The sequence below is a fragment of the Homarus americanus genome, unplaced genomic scaffold (assembly GCF_018991925.1).
Source record: "Homarus americanus isolate GMGI-L3 unplaced genomic scaffold, GMGI_Hamer_2.0 scaffold22017, whole genome shotgun sequence".
Classification (NCBI taxonomy): domain Eukaryota; kingdom Metazoa; phylum Arthropoda; class Malacostraca; order Decapoda; family Nephropidae; genus Homarus; species Homarus americanus.
The window spans coordinates 36,545-51,230 of NW_024717507.1; the positions used below are offsets into that span (position 1 = coordinate 36,545).

At 37.1% G+C, this 14,686-nt stretch overlaps 1 protein-coding gene across 1 annotated transcript in view; it reads right to left on the bottom strand.

The window, feature by feature from the left end:
* LOC121858906 (pyruvate dehydrogenase phosphatase regulatory subunit, mitochondrial-like) overlaps positions 1 to 14,006 on the bottom strand; it is a 34,332-nt gene extending 20,326 nt beyond the window's left edge. Inside the window, exon 1 of the mRNA XM_042355560.1 lies at positions 13,788 to 14,006. Coding sequence (XP_042211494.1) covers positions 13,788 to 13,991 — 204 coding nt within the window. The 5' untranslated portion in view covers positions 13,992 to 14,006. The remainder of the gene's footprint in view (positions 1 to 13,787) is intronic.
* Positions 14,007 to 14,686: the final 680 nt, after the last annotated feature.

Below are 14,686 nucleotides of genomic sequence, written 5' to 3' on the forward strand. Positions count from 1 at the left end.
AAAGTGAACGCGGCAACAAATAGTCCTACCCCCACCGACATGATCGTCATTTTACTTGAACTCAAATTATACAGTAATATTTCCGTTAGCCAGAACCCCTCACACCCGGAACTCTCCAATAGTCGGAATTGAAATTTTCTCGGAAAATCTTTCCCAAAGCCGGAATATTCCGGGAAACTCCTGCTTTGGGAACGATTTCCTGAAGGGCACATTTTCTGCAAAATTCTGAGAAAAATTTCCCGATACCCCAAAAATTCCGGAGATGGGGGAGTTTTTTCCGGGTTTGAGAGATGATGTAATGGGCAATTTCTGGAACTTCCGAGAACATTTTTCAGTAATCCGGAAAATTCCGGGGATGAGGGATTTTTTCCGGCTAACAGAGATATCACTTTCTATTTTTTTCTATTACAGGTGCTCCTCTACTTACGAATGAGTTACGTTCCTGAGGCTTGTTTGTAAGTCCAATTGTTTGTAAGTCCAATTTTACTCTTGTAGATACCAAACATATTGTAAAAAAGTTAAAAGATTATGGAAATTTAGTACAGCTATACCCTTTAATACAGCCTTAAAACCTGACTCACTCTGTTCTGGCAGGTAACCCCCCCTCAGTGATGATATTTGTATCTCTGAAAGTTTATAAGTTGAACGTTCTTAAGTACAGTAAGCCCTCCTCCAATTTAGGGGTTAGGTTCCTCAAAAACAGCGTGTTAGGGGAATCTGCATTTGAGGAACTTAATATTTAATGAGATTAATAAGAATTGGGGAACGCTATAGCATAAATTCTCATCATCTGACTCACAGACATGCGGCTGCCACCGTGTCGCACCGGCTGTGTATGCTGTGACGTCACATCGAGAGGGGGAGCAGCCATTCAGTTAAACAGTAAGGTCTCCGTCAGCCAGAATCCCTCAAACCCACAACTCTCCGATAGCAGGAATTGAAATTTTCTCGGAAAATCATTGTCAAAGCTGGAATTTTGAGAAAATTTTCTTGATACCCAGAAAATTCCAGAGATTTTTTTTCGGGTTTGAGAGATGAAAATAAGGGGCATTTTCCAGAAATTTCAAGAAAAATTTTCCGGTAGCCTGATAATTCCGGGGATGGGGGATATTTTTCCGAGTTCAAGAGATGATGTAATGGGCAATTTTTGGAACTTCCGAGAAAATTTTTCCGTTACCCGAAAAATTCTGGGGATTAGGGATTTTTTCCCGCTTTGAGAGTCATTTCGTTACCCGGAAATCTCTCATTCCCAGAAGTGCTCTGCACCAATTGTTCCAATTGTTCATTTTTCTTATTTTATAGTTTTATATTATATTTTTTTATTTCATTAGTGTAATGTAGTGATTTTTCCAAGATTTTTATAGTTTCAATACAAGTAATAATAAACGAGGCTGGCGAATAGGACACACAGCTATTAGCTAAGGCTTTGGCTATAACCGCCTCCATACACGGTCACTTCTCACACATACAAACCCATGCTCTTCATTTTTCTTGTTATACATTATATTTCTTTATTTCTAAGCCACATTAGAGTATTGCAATGATTTTCCCACAACTTTTATAATTTCATAACAAGTTAACAACACACACTAGGCGGGTGGTGCTGCTGCACTAATGCCAATTTGTAACTTGTCAAAAATTTGAATTTTCTCTTCTAATGTCATCACTTACGGCTTTTCTTTACTACGCCATCACTTGGAGATAATGGACGTTTAGGAGCCATACTATTTAAGGCAGTGATTCCTAACCTGGAAGGTAGCACCCCCCAAGGGGCCTTTGCCACCACTGTTCCAAGAAAGGGGGGCATTTAAATGAGAAAGATTGGGAACCATTGATTTAAGGGTTTGTTCCCCCCCCCCAAAAAAACAGTAAAAATAGCTAAAAGTATATCAACATGGACAGCACAGCTCTTCCCCCAACTACAGCTTACACTAGACTGAGGCTACTCGCATTTATATTTGTTTGTATACAGTTGGTCCTCACATTAAGCGGTCCCGCAATCCGCGTTTCACCGTTACCGCGGTGCCTTGCCAGAACCTAACATTTTCGCTGATGGCGCCATTCGTGAGTGTGTCGGCATATTTTTGGCATACCGCCTGCGCCTGCCCGCCTCTCTCCTCCTCCTCCTCTCCTCCCTCCCTCCGCTTGGCAGCGGCGGTAGGTTAGTGTGTCTTTTCGCGTTATCACTGGCGTCAGGCGTATCAGACCTGTGATTGGCCGCCCTTGGCGTATAGAACTGTGATTTGGCCGCCATCCCTACCCTCCTCTGCTGCTAGCTGTAATTGGCTTAAAGTATTATGACGTGTCCACCCGGGGGAGGGAGGGAGGGAGGGAGGAAAGACGACGCTTGACCTAGCCGCGACAGTTTCATCCCTCAAGGCCACTCCGTGTTAACGCGCATCCATTGTTCCGTAAAATGGCTTCCGCCGGACCACCACCCCCAGAGAAAAACCTTTCCTTACCTGGACCCAGCGGCACTAAGCCAAAGAGGACACGACGCTCCTTAAGCTACGAGGTGAAGTACCAAATTATTCAAGATTTGGAGAAAGGAACACGGCAAGTTGATCTCGCGCGCCAGCATGGCGTCAACGAATCTACGATCCGGACTATAAAGAAGGATTCAGCCAAGATAAAGGAGCACATGAAGATCACAAAGTCTACAGGTGCTTCTATGATCAAGTATTTTCACAACCGGGTGCTTCTCAAGACAGAAAAATTACTTGTGAGGTACTTGGTGCGTCAGGCGCGACGCAACATGGCGGTCGACACGCGCTCTGTGAAGGACTACGCACGTGAACTGTACATGGCAGTGGCACGAAAGATGGGAACTTCAGAGCCCAAACCCTTTACTGCTTCCTCTGGGTAGTTACAGAGGTTTAAGATCCGGAACAAGATCACCAATATAAACATTGGTGGTGAAGAAGCGAGTGCTGATCGTGCTGCGGCTTCGGAATTTCCTCCGTTTTTACGTGAGATTATGGAGGAAGGACAGTACACCGACGACCAGGTGTTTAACATGGACGAATCTGGTCTTTTCTGGAGAAAACTACCTTCCAAGTCCTACATTGTGAAGAATGCCAGCAGGATTCGGGGCCGGAAAATGCAGAAGGAACGCATCACCGTCCTGTTTGCCACCAATGCCTCTGGTACCTGTAAGCTCAAGTTATCGGTGATTCACACAGCCCGCAAGCCGCACGCCTACAGAACCATGGACATGACCAAGCTAAATGTCCACTGGCTGACAGCACGTAAGGCATGGATGTTCTCTACACTGTCCCTCTCCTGGTTTGATGACTGTTTTGTTCCCGATGTAAAAAAATTCTGTGAGCAACAGAATGTCCCATTTAATATTTTGTTGCTGCTGGACAACGCACCAGGACATTCGCCCCTACTGTTAGATAGTCACCCCAACGTAAAAGTGGTCTTCCTTCCTCCCAACACTACGTCTATATTACAGCCCATGGACCAGGAGTTGATTTGCAATGTGAAAGCTGCATTCTGAACAAAAAAATTCCAGCTCCTGAACGACTACACCAACACCAGGGAAGAGTTGCGTGACCTGAGTGACACCACCACCGATAGCAAGAGCGACGAAGATGAGGAACAACGGTTAGAACAGCAAAAAATACTCTTCAAACAATTCTGGAGAATATTTAACATCAAGAAAGCTGTGGACATCTTGGTGGAGTCATGGGATCAGCTGTCTATTGCTACAATTCGTCACGCATGGAGACATGTGTTGCATGGAATACCAGGTGAGAGGAGGAGTCAATCTGTGACTGGTGAGGTTCAGAATGTTGCAGTAGCAGTGGACCTTGCCAGAGAAGCTGCGCAGACTGTTACAGTTCCAGGCTTCTCCGAGACCACCAACGACGACATCCTGGAGGTGATCAGAAATCCTGAAGTGACTGCCGACGAGATGTTGGAAGAAGAACACGTCAGTGAAGAGGAGGAAGAAGGTGCGTCAGTCTCCGAAGAACACAGTTTAAGTCATAGTGATATTAAGTGTGCCATGGAGTTTGCAGAGAAAATTAAGTCCGTCCTTTCCCGCGACAATGACGATGACCGCTATGAAGTCTTCCATAACCGGCTGGTGCAGGCTATGGAGCCGTACATCACGGTGTATCACGACAACATCAACGCCAGCCGTCAGCAAAGCATAACAGATTTCTTCACCCGCAACCCACCACAGCCAGCCCAAGCCAGTGATAGTGGCAGTGAAGTTGACTTTGAGGGATTTGTCAGGGAAGCCCTGACAACTGTAAGTGACAGTGATGATGATTCACCTAGTAATGGTGATTCACCTGAGGGCCAGTAATCTGCCCTCTGCCTCGGAACCAGCCTCCATCCCCGTATGCCGACCCATCTCTTCTACTACCGTAAGTGTTCCACAAAATTTTTAGTTTTTTAACCTATTCTTTATTTTTCCTATGTTAACCTTTATCTTTCCTAACCTAACCTCTTCTATATTACTTGTTTTTTCATACCATCATAAAGTTAAGATAAATTTTTTACTACAACATAGTTGTATGTCGTCAAAAAGTGGAGTTGGGGATCGGCCTGGACTCCATTTCAATTAATCCCATATGTTATGTTATTCACTTTCCGCGTTCCTCACTTTCCGCGGGACCCTCTGGGTTACATTAACCGCGTAATGTGAGGACCAACTGTAATTGAATTGTGTTGTAAGAATACGCATTGGAAGAAGGCTTACTGTGCTGTACAGGAAGTTCTCGCTTAACATCGTGGTTACGTTCCTGAAAACGCGACGTTATACAAAACAACGTTAAGTGGATCAATTTTCCCCATAAGAAATAGATAAAATATGGGAGTTAAATCCCAAGTCTCCCTTTGCTCGATGAAATACATTACATACTGTATACTGAAAATTATTGCCATTTCTATAGAAAAAAAAAGAAAAAGAAAAAAAATTATATATATATATGTAACCGGTCGGAATTTACTGGACTTTAATTTCTCACTTGACTTGGGGTTTATTAAAAATTAATAGATGGTAATGGCAGTGGAAGCGCCCCTTTGAGAAAAATCCCGAACCAGCACAAGAACACTTAAATCTACTAAACAAAATGAATGGTCCGTGACCCATGGAAGGATAGCGTCTGTGACTGGGATGAATGAGACACACTGTAAAATTTAGACACTTATATTCCCTCCAACACTACAAACACAATCAAATAATGGTACACCAATATGCGCACCTCTTAACTTAAACTTAAAACACTACTCTGGGGAATAAAAATTATACATGATATAGAAATTATTAGAAACTCAGGCAACAATAAATTTGAAGTATTAAGAAATGTTGCTTGCACACATGAAACAGGACTTAAGGGCTTTCACAAAATAATATCAGTCACTTAGGAAATGGTATTAAAAAATAAGAAATTAACTACTCTACAATGAATAGGCCTTAAGGGCTTTCAACAAAATAATATCAGCCAAAGGAAATGGTAATAAAAAATAAGAAATTAAATACTCTACAATGAATAGGCCTTAAGGGCTTTCAACAAAATAATATCAGTCACTGAGGAAATGGTAATAAAAAATAAGAAATTAAATACAGGTAGTTCTGCTATAACGCGATAATTGTGTTCTTGTAAAATATCGTGTTATAGAAAATCGCGTAATAGAAATAACAGGGCTTATGGAGAAAATAGGGTTAGGTGCAGATTACTCGAAATCGAAAAAATTTAGTAGTTAGCCTAACACAAAGGATAGCACAGTCTAAATAAATGTTACATTCATATCTAATAATGAAATCATACAGTAAATTTAACACTTTACCTTGAAAAAATATGAATGTAACTTGATGGGGGAGAAGGGTGATTTTGAGGTTGAAAACATCGAGCTTCTCTTCAAGTGTTATATCCTTTCTTTTACGATAATCACCGGGAATTCTATCATCAGAACGCTTTTTGGAGATATTCTTCTTTACCATATTCACAGTTAATACCACAAAATTGGAGAAATAGTAAGCAAAAATCGCGTTATAGCAAACAAGCGTTCGCGTTATACAAATATTGTTCCGAATTCATAAATCGCGTTAGAGCAAATTCGCGTTATCAAAACACGCGTTATAGCAGAACTCACTGTACTCTACAATGAATAGGCCTTAAGGGCTTTCAACAAAATAATAGCACCCCAACAGATGCACACTTCCTAACCTAACTTAACCACTACTCTGGGGAACAAGGTTATACCTGAGATCAGAATTATGAAGAACAATTAGATGCATTAAAAGAATCAAATCACAGTATCACTCTGGTTCCACTTAATGGCACAAACATTAAAAAACAATACTATCAAAATTATTTAGGACTATTAAACTACACACGTCAAGATAATATCAGTCTGAGGAATGGTGTTAACTACACCCGTAATAAAGGAGGAAAGATGTTCCTCTAGGTATCTCCTAGAGACCTAGACTCACGGTCTCAGTGTGTGACCATTAGTTTACTCAGATAGCCTCAGTGTACTCCCAGTGCGTCCATAAAGCGGAAGGGAGTGAGCCAATCAGACCTTGTACAGCTGAGAGAAACTTTAGCTTCCCGTTAGCAAGAGGGTTTCACTAAGCTGCTCGGGACATGTGGTGTTGTGCACCCGAGTGGTAAGAACTGATCACCCACTGTGGATGCTGGTCCCGTCGTTTTAGTTGTCGGAAGCACTCGTTCACTCAAGAGATCCTTTGCTACCCCGCTAAACAGTGACAGGCCTACACTGATCGGTCCAATGGCGACAATCGCCACCCTCAATCATCAACGGCAGTCTCAAACGGCAGTCAATCTCTCGCAGTCAACTCCGGTCAACTCCGGTCAACTCCAGTCAAGTGGGTTCTGACGGAAACCCTGAAATGAACTCACTGTTAGCTCTAGTTAACTTTACCACTGCCCTATCTAACCCTGTCTGAGATCGCATGAGACTTACTTGTTATACGGCAATAGCGCAACACAGGTGACTAGGCCACGTGACTATTTCTGTGACAGACGCGCAGGGACGTCTTGTTTTGTATGAATCCTCCCCGCGACTGAGGGCCAGCCAGCGTTGCGTCCTCTCAAGGCGTTAGCTTAGGCCTACGTGACATATTTTCCGCCTAACTAATAACTCCTTGGGACACCCGTAACATTATTCAGACTGATAAACGATCTATAATAATTTCAAATTCAATAATAGTCCCTTACTTCATGAATCGCATCATTATTAATTCGGTAAATTACATTTAATATCATATAGGCCTAGTTCCGCTATATATATATATATATATATATATATATATATATATATATATATATATATATATATATATATATATATATATATATATATATATATATATATATATATATATATATATATATATATATATATATATATATATATATATATATATATATATATATATATATATATATATATATATATATATATATATATATATACACACACAGTATTACCCGGCTTAGGCTTTCATAGCGCGTTTTGCATATCTGTGATTGCCTTGCAAGCTGAACTTTCATAGCATTTTTCATCATATACATCATATGCGGTGAGTGTCCGGCTCGGAGCTATTTTTAGATTCGCACCACCCCCACCGCCACCCTGCCTGACTGCCTGTTTTAGCTCATAAAATTCATACAAATTACCCAGCCAGAATATAATTTACATTGCTGGAATTCTTATAATTTGGTGATCATTTTGAATATAAACAACATATATTTTGCATTAAACATACAATTTTTAGATAAAAATTGTTCTCTAGTAATGATAAAAATTGTTCTCTAGGCAATTATGTTATCTTTTTGTCAAAATATAAGACATTTATATTCAAAAATATTCTAGTCTTACAAGGAATCAGCAATATCCATTATATTATCCTAACTTTAATCTGAGGTATTATTTAATACTAAATGTTAAAAACTCTTGAATGGAGGATTGGTGGGGGTGGGGAGGGTTAAGGACTGACCCGCAGCGGTTGGAAAGAGGGGAAGGCAAAGGTGGGAGTACTTTTGATTGACAGATAGTGGTCGAGAAGAATATTTTTATTAACACAGAATGTTGTTTTAAGCTCATAAAATTCACAAATTATCGGCCAGAATATAATTTACATTGCTGGAATTCTTACAATTTGCTGATCATTTTGAATATAAACAACATATATTTTGCAGTAAACATACAATTTTAGATAAAAATTGTTCTCTAGATAGTGTAGTATCTTTTGTGTCCAAAATATATGACAATTTATATTCAAAATATTCCTGGTCTTACAAAGGAATCAGCAATGTCAATTATATTATCTAACTGTAGTTGAGGAATTATTTATTACTATTTCTCAGAGGGAAGAGCCAGTGAGTGTAGTGTGAGAAGAGGGGGAGGAGTTGAGTCCATTATTTGAATGGACATTAACTTGGCGACTGTATTTCTCTATTTCTCTTAAGTATTAATTGTGTGCATGTACCATCATAAAATTAAGATGTTATTTTACTACAACATAGTTATTTGTCGTCAAAAAGTGAGTTTGGGGTCGGGCTGGGTTCTATTGGAATTAATCCCATATGTTCTGTTATTCATCTTGCGGTTTCACTTAACAGGACCCTCTGGGTTCAATTGACCGCGTTAAGTGGGGTACAACTAACATATATATATATATATATAAATATATATATATATATATATATAAATATATATATATATATATATATATATATATATATATATATATATATATATATATATATATATATATATATATATATATATATATATATATATATATATATATATATATATATATATATATATATATATATATATATATATATATATATATATATATATATATATATATATATATATATATATATATATATATATATATATATATATATATATATATATATATATATATATATATATATATATATATATATACACACATATATACACACACACAACAGTAGTACCCATACTTAGCGGTCAATAAAACCCACAGGGTGCCCTGTTAAGTGAAACGTAATGCAACCATCAATAAACTGACCGATCCCCAAACTCCACTTTTTCCAACACAATACCAATGTTCTGGTAAAAATAACATCTTAATTTTATGATGGTACATGCTAATATTACTTAAAGAAATAGATACAGTCGCGAAGTTAATGTCCATTTAATGAATATCCCTCCCCCTCTTCTCACACTACACCTGCTCTTCCTCTCTCTGGAGAAAAACCACTAGAAATTTAATAAATAATACCTCAAACTAAAGTTAGGATAATACAATTGACATTGCTGGATTCCTTGTAAGACCAGGAATATTTTGAATATAAATGTCATATATTTTGCACAAAAGATAACATATTTACTCAGAATAAACATTATATCTAAAATTTGTATGTCTAATGCAAAATCTATGATGTTTATATTCAAAATGGTCACCAAATTGTAAGAATTCCAGCAATATAAATTATATTCTGGCCAGGTAATTTGTATGAATTTTATGAGCTAAAACAAATACCTTCAGTTAATAAAAAAAAAAATATTCTTCACGACACTATCTGTCAATCAAAGTACCCCAACTTGCCTCCCCCCTCTTCCAAGCGCCAGGTGGTCGGTCGGTCCCAACCCTCCCCCCCGCACCCCACCAATCCTCCCTTCAAGAGATGTTGGGTGAAAAAACTAAATTTTAACATTTAGTATTAAATAATACCTCAGATTAAAGTTAGGATAATATAATTGACATTGCTGGATTCCTTGTAAGACCAGGAATATTTTGAATATAAATGTCATATATTTTACACAAAAGATAACATATTTACTCAGAGTAAACATTATATCTAAAATTTGTATGTCTAATGCAAAATCTATGATGTTTATATTCAAAATGATCATCAAATTGTAAGAATTCCAGCAATGTAAATTATATTCTGACTGGGTAATTTGTATGAATTTTATGAGCTAAAACAAATATCTTCAGTTAATAAAAAAAAAAATATTCTTCACATGGTAACAGATGGTCGGTCGGTCCCTTCCTACCCCCCACACCCCACCAACCCTCCCTACCAGATGTGTGGGAAAACCAGAATATTTACCTTTTTAGTAATAAATAATACCTCAAACTAAAGTTAGGATAATATAATTGACATTGCTGGATTCCTTGTAAGACCAGGAATATTTTGAATACAAATGTCATATATTTTGCACAAAAAATAACATATTTACTCAGAGTAAACATTATATCTAAAATTTGTATGTCTAATGCAAAATCTATGATGTTTATATTCAAAATGATCATCAAATTGTAAGAATTCCAGCAATGTAAATTATATTCTGACTGGGTAATTTGTATGAATTTTATGAGCTAAAACAAATATCTTCAGTTAATAAAAAAAAAAATATTCTTCACATGGTAACAGATGGTCGGTGGTCCCTCCCTACCCCCCACACCCCACCAACCCTCCCTACCAGATGTGTGGGAAAACCAGAATATTTACCTTTTTAGTAATGAATAATACCTCAAACTAAAGTTAGGATAATATAATTGACATTGCTGGATTCCTTGTAAGAACAGGAATATTTTGAATACAAATGTCATATATTTTGCACAAAAAATAACATATTTACTCAGAGTAAACATTATATCTAAAATTTGTATGTCTAATGCAAAATATATGATGTTTATATTCAAAATGATCACCAAATTATAAGAATTCCAGCAATGTAAATTATATTCTGGCCGGGTAATTTGTATGAATTTTATGAGCTAAAACAAATATCTTAAGTTAATAAAAAAAAAAAAAATCTTCACGACACTATCTGTCAAACAAAGTACCCCACCTTGCCTCCCCCCTCTTCCAACCGGGCGGTCAGTCCCAACCCTCCCCCCCACCCCCCACCAGGAGAAAGAGTGGGTGAAAAAAATAAATTTTAACATTTTGTATTAAATAATACCTCAGATTAAAGTTAGGATAATATAATTGACATTGCTGGATTCCGTGTAAGACCAGGAATATTTTGAATATAAACGTCATATATTTTGCACAAAAGATAACATACTTACTCAGATTAAACATTTTATCTAAAAATTTTATGTCTAATGCAAAATATATGATGTTTGTATTCAAAATGATCATCAAATTATAAGAATTCCAGCAATGTAAATTATATTCTGACCGGGTAATTTGTATGAATTTTATGAGCTAAAACAAATATCTTCAGTTAATAAAAAAAAAAAATATTCTTCACGGGGTAACATATGGTCGGTCGGTCCCTCCCTCCCCCCCACCCCCCACCAACCGTCCCAAGGAGATGTGTGGGAAAACCAGAATACTTAACTTTTTTGTAATAAATAATACCTCAAACTAAAGTTAGGATAATATAATTGACATTGCTGGATTCCTTGTAAGACCAGGAATATTTTGAATATAAATGTCATATATTTTGCACAAAAGATAACATAGTTACCCAGAGAAAAAATGTTATCTAAAATTTGTATGTCTAATGCAAAATATATGATGTTTATATTCAAAATGATCACCAAATTATAAGAATTCCAGCAATGTAAATTATATTCTGGCCGGGTAATTTGTATGAATTTTATGAGCTAAAACAGGCAGTCAGGCAGGGTGGGGCAAATCTAAAAATAGCGTCTCGAGCCGGACACTCACGCGTATATGTGGAAAAAATCCGTGTTAAGTGAAAGTTCAGCTCTGGCGAGGCACCGCGTATATGATAAAACGCGTTAAGTGAAACCGCGTTAAATGAGGGTATATATATATATATATATATATATATATATATATATATATATATATATATATATATATATATATATATATATATATATATATATATATATATATATATATATATATATATATATATATATATATATATATATATATATATATATATATATATATATATATATATATATATATATATATATATATATATATATATATATATCATTTAACGAACACCTCGGTTAACGTAATTTTGATTAACGAACTGCCTTCCATAAGGATCTTCAATTCGGTTAACGAAAAAAAATTCGGTTAACGAAGTTCTTACGAACCGACCTCAACATGTTTTCGCTTGCACTGACCGGGCAACCAGCTTTAGTATCAGTCCGCCAATACATTAATCGGTTCTAGGGCTTAAATTCCTTACTATTTTAGTAAATATCAAGAAGTTTATACTATTCAATAATTTTAAAAGTTTAATATTCAATTTTTTAGTCATTTTAACAATTATTGAACATAATTGAAGGTAAAGTGACTAGTTTAATGCGCGGCATCCAGCCTCTTAACACAGCAAACAGGAGTTAGTCTCTCTCTGTTTTCACTGGAGGTAACATCTTGCTTGAGACTCTCTTCAACTAAACGCTTTTTTTCTGTGTTTCCAAGCAAATTATTGGTCATTTTGAAATATATTTTACATATTGACAATATATAATGCAGTGCAGTGTTGATTTAAAGAAAATAATCTTGAATTACACCAAGAGAGCTAAAATTTTATGGGTGAAATGGCGCCATGGGGTGACTTCTCTTCCACCCCAATGCCTTCTCTTTTTCCTTCTCCTCCACCCCCATTCTAAATCCCATCATCATCATCATCATCCAGGAGCCTTCTACATACACACCTCAAAGTAAGTGAACTTTTCTACCATTTTTGTTGAATTTAGGAAATTTTCGGTGAGCTGGAACCAATTACCCAAAAACCCATTGAAACAATGGTTTCGGTTAATGAACTTTTCGGTTAACGAACGACCTTCTGGAACGGATTGAGTTCGTTAACGGAGGGGTCACTGTATATACATACAGTCAACCCTCACTTTACGTGGTTAATTCAACCCACAGGGTACCGCGGAAAGTGAGAAACGCGTAAAGTGAACAACATAACATATGGGTTTAATTGAAATAGAGACCGGGCCAACCCCCAAACTCCACTTTTTGACGACACACAACTATGTTGTAGTAAAAATATTATCTTAACTTTATGATGGTATGCACACACAATTAATAATTAAGAGAAATATCAATAATATTAGGTTTTTTAACACTTACATTAGTAGAAAAGATGGCTGGGCACACGGGGATGGGCGGTTGGTTCCGAGGCAGAGGGCAGATTATTGGCCCTCACCTGTATCACTTGTATCAATTGTATCACTATCCACCACGGAGGCTTGCAGGGCCTCTTTGTCAAACCCCTCAAAGTCCATATAAGTCCATATCCTCACTATAAATATCACTATCACTGACTTGGGCCGGCTGTAGTGGGTGGCGGGTGAAGAACTCGGTAATGTTTTGATGACTGGGCGACCTTGTGCGCACCCTGGTTTCGCCGCTTACACAACATGGCGGATGGCGGGAGGTTTAGATCCAAAAATGGCGCGGCTCTCCGCGTAAAGGGGTACACGCACCGCGGAATGTGAGCATTCCGGTTTCGGCAGGGTACCGCGTAAACGTGGAAACGCGGAATGTGGGACCGCGTAAAGCGAGGGTATTTTTGAGGCGTTAGGCTGCCAGCATAAAAATTTATGGCTAGTGAAAAAGTATTTTAACTTTTATTCACATGTCTAAAATGAAAGGTAATGTGTGTGTGCATTTGTGTGTATTTTTCTTTACAAGTTAGACAGACAGCAATTTTCATAAATGTTCTATAAAGTACTTTTTAAAGGTTTAACAAATGATCATTCAAACAACTAACACTTATCAACTTGAGAATTTTAAACATCAAACACATAAGTGACATTTAAAAACTAGTAAAATTCTCACCTCATTGGGAATATATAACACCCATCCAAGCTCTCCAGTGTGGGTAATATTCATAGCTCGAATGCCGTTGGTAAGGCCTACATCTATCTCTTTAAATGAGAAGAAGGGGAAAGCCTTTGTTGAGAGGTCAACATCTGTTAGTTCGGACAGTACCTGTCGTGCCAGAGGACCTGAAATAATTATCTTGATTGAGAAAGATACCATGTTATTAGACTGTAGAATAAATATGAGCAGAAAAGAATGAGTACTAAGGATTTTATCCAATCCCAAAAATTAAAAAACTAGCTACATACTTTAAAAGCATATACTGTACGTACAACAGTACCATGTTGATGATGTAGGATGGTACAGTTTGGAGTGGGATTGGACAAGTTTCTATATCAGCGTGTGTCGAGTGTGTAGAATAATTGAACAGTATGGCTGCCCAGGCAAAGATAAGAGCCTTGTGATGTGATACTCAGGAGTAGTCTGCCCGCGAGTGAAGGTGGTGATGGGTGGTTCCTTTAATTTTCAGGCAAAATTTAAATTTTTTTTAAGACGATCTAAACTATTTACACTATTTTCTTTGTATGTATAGAGTGGGGTATGAAGATACAGGTACCCCTCGCTTAATTAATGGGTTAGGCTCCTAGAAATCCATTCATAAAGTTAATTTTTGTAATGCATCTTGAAAAACTGAACAAATAGGAAAAATAGGGTTTGATTCCCCAACAACAAGAAAACTCCAATATAATACAGTACCCCCAAATACATGAATTCGATTCATGACCAAAAAAAAAATACCCATCTAACTGACAAAAAATAGTACCCATCTACAGTAAATTATATACTACCAGACACAGACACAGTAAAAAAAATAACATCTAGATAAAAATATGTAGGAACACCATAAGGAAATG